General features: G+C 47.5%; 1 protein-coding gene across 1 annotated transcript; it reads right to left on the bottom strand.

The window, feature by feature from the left end:
* Positions 1 to 5,845: 5,845 nt before the first annotated feature.
* On the bottom strand, positions 5,846 to 7,398 carry LOC125512206 (probable inactive leucine-rich repeat receptor kinase XIAO). The gene has a single exon (XM_048677289.1). The coding sequence runs from the start codon at positions 7,253 to 7,255 to the stop codon at positions 5,963 to 5,965; it is 1,293 nt and encodes a 430-aa protein (XP_048533246.1). The 5' UTR covers positions 7,256 to 7,398; the 3' UTR covers positions 5,846 to 5,962.
* Positions 7,399 to 7,622: the final 224 nt, after the last annotated feature.

Below are 7,622 nucleotides of genomic sequence, written 5' to 3'. Positions count from 1 at the left end.
CCCTTGGCCTTAACTGGATCAAGAGTACGAGGGATATCATCGAGCTGAACGTGTGCAAATCGCGGAGATGCTGTGCGTTCGGTTCTTGATCGGTTGGATCACGAAGACGTTCGACTACATCAATCGCGTTACTTAACGCTTTCTCTTTCGGTCTATGAGGGTACGTGGACACACTCTCCCCTCTCGTTGCTATGCATCTCCTAGATAGATCTTCCTGATCGTAGGAAATTTTTGAAATACTGCGTTCCCCACTAGAGGTCTGCCAAATTTAGATCCGTCGCACAAGAACTCCTAATTTGAAGAATAGTGTGTAAACGGCAGGAATCACACTGAGGTAGCGCTACATGTAGCCTTTTTTTATGTCTAGTTTCTTGAGGTGTTGTAGTTTTTTTTTTCCTGTTTTGTTTTGTTTCTTAAGATTTTTTTCAACTGGTTTTTTCGTCTGCGTAATGCCATTTGTTTTGTTTTTCAAAATTCATGAAATATTTTTAAGATATTATTATTTTTGAAATCGACATATTTTTTGAAATTTTGTGTACATTTTAAAAATGTTGATACTTATTAAACCCTGAATATTTTATAAATTCACGAACATTTTCCACAATTAGTGATCATTTTTAATTCCGTGAATACTTATAAAATTCACTAACATCTTAAAGGTCATGAATAATTTTTTAATTTGTAAACATTTTATATATATATTAAAAAAACCAAATAAATAAATGAAATTTTCTTGGAATATTTTGTGTACTTTTAATCCACAAAGAAAACCGGCTCCTTTACCCCTCGTAGCCGAGAATCATATGGTTTTCATGCTGCTAGCGTTTTTTATTTGGAGCAACAAGAGTATGATTTGTTTTTACATTGAGATGGGAAGTAATTGGGTTGGCCCGCTATGCATTTATAGTTACTATTCATTGCTTAACCCGTAGAATAGGAGGAGAGCTCCAGCGCCCTAAGCGCCGGGACCTCCTATATGCCGCATTTTGCGGCCAATAAGTCACGCGACGCACAAGGTCGTGCAACTGGGCCGGCCTATTCATTGTCCATCAAGGAATGAAAAATTCGTAAAGAAAAAGAGCGTGCTGTACCGATAGGATTCGAACCCACGACCTTCTACTCTAAAAGAATAGTAACTCGAATCCTCCGGATAGGGAAGCGTCTCAATAGCCATTGTACTATCTAATATTTAGTGAGTACAATGGCAGCCCGGAGTATATGAACTATAACCCGTTGCACATTAAAACTTATATTAAAATTAGAATCGTAATTTTTTTAAAAGAAACTCTGTTTGAAACACAAACATTATTACGGAACTCAAATGTTTTTAAAACAAACAGGAACAAAAAATTGAATACGTGAATATATTTAAATTATGAACTACTTATCATAAACGCAAAACTTATTTTCTAAACAATAACAAAATAGGAAAACTGAACCTTTTTAAAAATTAAACTATTTTTAAAAAAATCGAGCAGTTTTTGAATTTGGGAATGCATTTCAAAAAATTTATTCTTTTCTAAATTAGTGAAAAAAATTCAAAACTGCAATATTTTTTGGAATATGTGAACAATTTTCGGAAACAGGAACAATTTTTTGAATTAGTGCAAAAGATTAAACATGCGGACAATTTTTTGAATTTGTGAACAAATTTTGATACATCAACATTTTTTGAATATGTGAACAAATTTTAAGAAAACAAACAAATTTCGAATTTCCCAAACATTTTTCAAAAACATGAACATTTTTGGAATTTGTGAACAATTTTTTAAAGCACGAACGATTTTTGAATCTTGAGAACAAATTTGGAGGTGCGAACTATTTTTTAAAGTACGAACATTTTTGAATCTTGAGAACCAATTTTGAAACGGAGAACAATTTTGAAAATCCCAAACAAATTTGGAAGCGCGACTTTTTAAAGCAGGAACATTTTTTGAATCTTGAGAACAAATTTTGAAATGCAGAACAATTTTGAAAAATCACAAAAAAAAATTGAGGCGCAAACATTTTTTGAATATGTGAAAAAAATTTGAAATCCTGTACATTTTCGGAATTTCGAAAGTTTTGGACATTTTTGTGTAACGAGAAAAAATTTTGAATTTGGAGAACATTTTTTGGAAGCACGACAAAAATTTAAATTTTTCTGTTTTTCAAAAAAAGCCCTAAACATTTTGTAAGACTGCGAACATGTTCTGAAAAATAAAAATAAACTTGAAAAAGAAAGGGAAACAAAAATGAAAAATGAAAAAGAAACAGAAAACAAAAAGAATGAAAAGAAAAAGAAACAGAAAAGTGAAAAAGTGTAAAACCAATAGAAAAAAAAACGGTTCATGAAACCTAACCTTCTAGAAGGTTCACAAAACCGGAGTGGGCAGTTCGTAAACTATGTACGTAAGTGCACCGCCCCAAAGCATCGCTCGGTCGCTCGCCCTGTGCAAAGCGCCGGCAGTTTGCCGCAATGAGCGGCCAATAGGATTTTCCCTAAGCGCGAGGGAGTGTAGCGAGCGCTCACGTGCCACCCCTTGTCGGACGGGCCAACAAGGACGAGATCGCTTGCCAGGGGACGCGCCGATTTTCCAGTTCGCTAGGTGCGGTTGACCGGTCCACCATCAACTAATTGATCATTAACTTTTCAAGTAAATGCATTAAAAAAATCTAGAATTCAAATTCAATTCACCAGATTTAAAGAAAAATCATATTTAAAAAAACAATGGATTTTGAAGGGAAAGTTTGTTGATTTCGAAAAGATTTACTGATTTTTAAAAAGGCTCACGGATTTGGAAAAAGTTCATCGATTTTGAAGGAAAAATACGAATTTGAATAAAAGTCATGGATTTGGAAAAAAAGTTCATCAATGTTAAAAGTAAGTTTAGGAATTTGAAAAAAAGTTCAGTGATTTTAGAAACAAATTGGTGGATTTGGAAAAAGTTTGTGGACTTGAATATATTCATGCATTTGAATTTTTTTTGCGTATTCAGAAAAAAGTTCAAGAATTTGAAGAGAAGTTTACATGTTTTGAAAAAAGTTTATGAATTTTTAAAAAAATTCATGAATTTGAAAAATATGTTCATGAATTTGAAAAAAATCATATATTTAGAAAAATTAAAAAGAAGTAAAATAAAAAATAAAATAAAATAGAAAAATAAGATAAATGCCATTCAGAAATACGGTCAAAAGCTTTTAGAAGCTTCCCAAAACTGTCTGGAAGCTTCTAGAAGCTTCACAAACCGGGTGGATCGCTTCCAGAATAACAAAACAGTCTCGCTTATGAACATACGGTCGAAAGAAGGAAAAGAAGGTAAAATGGGCTGAGCCCGAGTGGAGGAAGGGGGAGTTCGTCGGGTTTTAAAATTGCCCTATAACCGGCGCGTGCAGCGCCGAATACGGTTTCGCAAAGGGAAACGTTTTCCATCGACAGACCGGCCGAAGCTTCGGCCGGTCGTGTCGCTAGCTCCCGCGCGCGTAGCACACCCACCAATACCAGGGAGCCACACGTCCTTGCGGACCCACACGTAGCGCTTCGCCTTTTTCCTATCCTCTTCTTCCTCTCAGGAACTCTCTCTCTCCCGATGCGGGCAGCCATGGCCATGCTCCTCCTCTCGCTCTGATGCTCGTCTTCATTGACGGACACTCTCCTCTCCCTTTTCCCCATGCTCGCCGCCATGGCCTCCTCCTCCTCCTCAACCCCTCATCCCCCTCCCCTGCCCCACCCCTCCCCCAATCTCCCTCCTCGTCTCCCTCAAAGCTCGTCGCCATGGCCGCCTCCTCCTCCACCCCACCCCCCAAATGCTGCAACCGATGTGCTCACCGTTGGAACTCGTGTGGTTGCGCGCTGCATCGCATGGTCATGGCTGCGAGCTATTTTACTCAGGGGAGGCCATGATTTTTTTTCTCTTGACGAGCTTGAACCAACAACCATGGCAAGGGGAGACATGGCCGCCGGCGTGAACGGGGCACGGGGAGCTGCAACCGCAGTCCAGCAGAGCTGCAACCGTTGTCTGTGGACCTGCATCGACTGCAGCAAAAAAATGCATCATTGTGCGCAGCAAAACGCGATTGCGGTTGTAGCTATATGGCATGCTGGTGGTAGCAATTTTCAATGCTGGTTGTAGCATGCAGCACGCCTCCCCTCCCGCTTGAAGCTCGTCATGGCTCTGCGCCGTGACCATCCCATCTCGCCGGCGACTGGGTGACCACGGGGAGATGCTGCAACCGGGGGCGACGTGGTGCTACCGCGGGGATGTCCATGTGCTGCAACCCCGCGGCGGCCGGGGTGCGTGACGACGATGACCGAGGTGACCGCAGGCTGCAACCACAGCTTTTCTGTCGCCGATAGCCGTTTGAAGCTTTTTCGATATATGGTTGAAGCGTTCTCTGTCAACGTTTGCAACTTTTTCTCTTGTTGCAGTGTCTGGTTGGAGCTTTCTTGTCCAACGGTTGAAGCTGTTTTCAAACACGGTTGAAGCTTTTTCCATCCACGCTCGAAGCTTTTTTGTAAACGTTTGAAACTTCTTTCGTTTTGAGCAGCGCTTTGGTTAAAGCTCTCTCCTATCATATGGTTGAAACTTTTTTCATCTAAGGTTGAAGCATTTTTGCATCAGCAGTTGCTAATCCCCCCTGATTCGCAGTGCTGGTTGAAACTTTTCCATCTAGGGGTTGAAGCTTTTCCATCCAGGGGATTGAAGCTTTTTTCCAGCGTTTGCAACACAGGGCATGTGCGACGGTTCAAGCCTTGGCTCAGTTCAGTCGTGAGCTCGTCGTCCAGGGCACGCGACCGGTGATCGTCGCCACCAGAGCTCCGACCGTTGCAGCAGAGTTGTGGCCGTCGCTGGAGGGAGCTGCAACCGGGGGGCACACGCTGCTGCATGCGTCCAGCCGGCGTGAAACGCAGGCGAGGGCGGCAATCGGCGGTAGGCGCGGTGCCCGGCGGCGAGGGCGGTGACGGCAGTGGTGCTTCAAGGCCGGGGGCCTCGCTCATCCACGGCGGCTAGATGCGTAGGAGGAGGAAGAAGAAGAAGCTGGGGGCGATTTGTTTTTTTATTTGTCTAGATCGAACGGCAGCGCGGCTCACATCCAACGCCCTGGGCTGGACCGGCCGAAACTTTCGGCCGGCGCGCCGGCGCCTGTAAGCGTCCTTTGGCAAATAGGAGGTCCCTATGCTATGCGGTGAACTGAACAATGACACTAACAACGCGTTTGGTTCAGCTCCCGTGATGTATTCGTTTTCTCGTATCGGAAAGCACCGTTTCCAATCGTTTTTACCTAAGACAATCTTTGTTTGGATCGGGCTGAGAGTTCCGTTTTCCAATTCACTTCGGTTCGAGCGGTTTCAACTTTACGAAGCGGTGTATCGGAAAACGCGGCGACGGAAAACATCGTACGCAAAACAAACGCCCGCTACAGTTTCAGGAAACACTGCAATCGTAAACCGTGCTATTTTCTCGGAACCAAACGCGTCGTAAGAATTTTAGACGCTATTAACTGTAGAATCAGACCTAATTTCCAAACTTATAGCTAACGGTTATCCCATTTTGAAGATTTTAGGTACTGAATGGTTACCGGGAGGTAACTGCAAATCCCAGTACCCCACAAGAAATCGCCTTACTGAGCAATATATATATATCAACTTTTCAAATTTGATTGAATTTTATATGGATTCAAAATTCATTCAAAAAATCCGTTTGTATCTGCTCGGTATCTTTTGATTACTGCGGCAACCGAAAATCTCAGCGCCCCATGAGATTTTTTATCATTCGGGATCCATAACCTTGCTCCAACAATCCACTTTTGGCATGTTAACTTGATTCACATGCATAGCCTGTTTGAATCTTATGCCACCGACGCGTTCAAGCAAAGCTACATGTGTTATTCGATCATTAAAGTTCATCATCCGGAATATATAGTAGCCGATGAGATTAAGGTATATAGATATGAATGCGTTATCTACAGTATATGGAACCTCTCATGGTTCGCACTTGGGACATGCGGCACGATTCTTCTGCGGCGGCCCCTGGCAGAAGAAGAACTTGTGCGGACACTTGAGCAAGCAGTTGTCCGCCAGGCTCACCATGGCGCCGCCGTCCTTCATCTGCCTCAGCTCACGCGGCAGGCCTCCGCAGAGGTAGTTCCCCTGCAGCATCAGCCTCGCGAACGGCGCCTTCCCGTCGACGACCTCCACCGCCGCGGCGCGCACGGCGTACTGCTTCGGCACGCCTCCGACGAACCGGTTCCGGTCGAGCCCCACCGTCCTGAGACGCGGAATCGCCCCGAGGCACCTGGGCAGCCGCCCCGTGATTTTGTTGCCGCTGAGGTCCACCTCCAGGAGCTGGCTCGACGCGACGCCGCCGCCGGACGCCTCCTCCACCGTCCCGAGCTGGTTGGATCCCAGCCGCAGCTGCGCCAGCGCCGGGTGCTCGAACGCGGCGCCGGGGACCGCGCCGGTGACCGCATTGTTGGTGAGGTCCAGCACCTGCATCTCGGGGAGAGCGTGGAACGCCGCGGCCTGCAACGGCCCAGAGAGCCTGTTGTCACGCGCCACCACGGCCAGGAGCGTCGGAGGCAGCCGCCCGGGCGCGTCCAGCAGCGGGCCGGTCAGCTGGTTGTCGCTCACGTCGAGGTGGACGAGGGAGCGCATCTTGCCCATCGACGGCAGGTTCCCGGTGAGGCGGTTGTGCTGCAGCTCCATCCGCGTGAGGGCGCCCAAGGACGCGACCTGAGGCGGTATCGCGCCGGTGAAGGCGTTGCGGGAGAGGTCGAGCTCGTCGAGCGACGAGGCCGGGGTGAAGAGGGACGCCGGTATCTCGCCGGAGAAGTCGTTGCCGGAGAGGACGAGGACGCGGAGGCTCGGAGGCAGCGCCACCCCCGCCGGCAGCGCGCCGTGGAAGCTGTTGCCGCGGAGGGAGAGGGTCTGGAGGAAAGGGAGCGAGGCGAGGACGGCCGCCGGGAGCGTGCCGGAGTACCCCGCGGGGTCGAGGGAGACGCCGGCGACGCGCTGGTGGGACGAGTTGGGGGGCGTGCTGCAGTGGACGCCGCAGGGGAAGGCGGCGCAGGGGTCGCGGGCGAAGTCCCACGAGGCGAGGCAGGAGTAGGACGGGATGGTGGCGGCGTCCACGGCGGCTTTCAGCGACGCCAGCGCGGCCGCGTCGCCCGGGAAGGTGGGGCTGGGACCGGGAGGCGACACCGCGGCCGCCGCGAGCTGGAGCACGAGCGAGAGCAGCAGCGCCATTGGCGTCAGCACGCGGGCGGCAGAAGCCATCTTCGGGTCGATCGAGGAGGACAGAGACGATGTGAGGGACTGCCGGTGGCTTTTCAAGCCGGCAGCGTTAAGTGAGTTGGCTCGGTCGAGTGAGTGGGATGAGTGTGGAGCGTGAGCTGTTCGCCAGGAGTACTCTACGTCGGAGTGCTACCACTCCAGTCTCCAGGAGCAGTAATAAATTGGGCGGCGTGTCTGTATGCGCCCGGAAAACGAGGGACGACGAAAGGGGAAAACAGGGCAGGCTACGCTTTTGTTATGTTTTGGACTTTGTTTAACGCTGGAAGGCCATGGTGATGACAGCTTTTGTCCCTTGGGTGCGTTCCATGATCCCACATGATTAGAGTGGAGAGCCAGCGGTGGAGTGGAG

Source organism: Triticum urartu, chromosome 6 (genome assembly GCF_003073215.2).
Source record: "Triticum urartu cultivar G1812 chromosome 6, Tu2.1, whole genome shotgun sequence".
Taxonomy (NCBI): domain Eukaryota; kingdom Viridiplantae; phylum Streptophyta; class Magnoliopsida; order Poales; family Poaceae; genus Triticum; species Triticum urartu.
Note: the sequence above shows the minus strand (reverse complement) of the source record. Positions and strands in the feature narration are given on the sequence as shown.

Bases quoted from the DNA above. Each gene is read 5' to 3' on its own strand.
- LOC125512206 (XM_048677289.1), bottom strand. From the start codon at position 7,255: ATGGCTTCTGCCGCCCGCGTGCTGACGCCAATGGCGCTGCTGCTCTCG.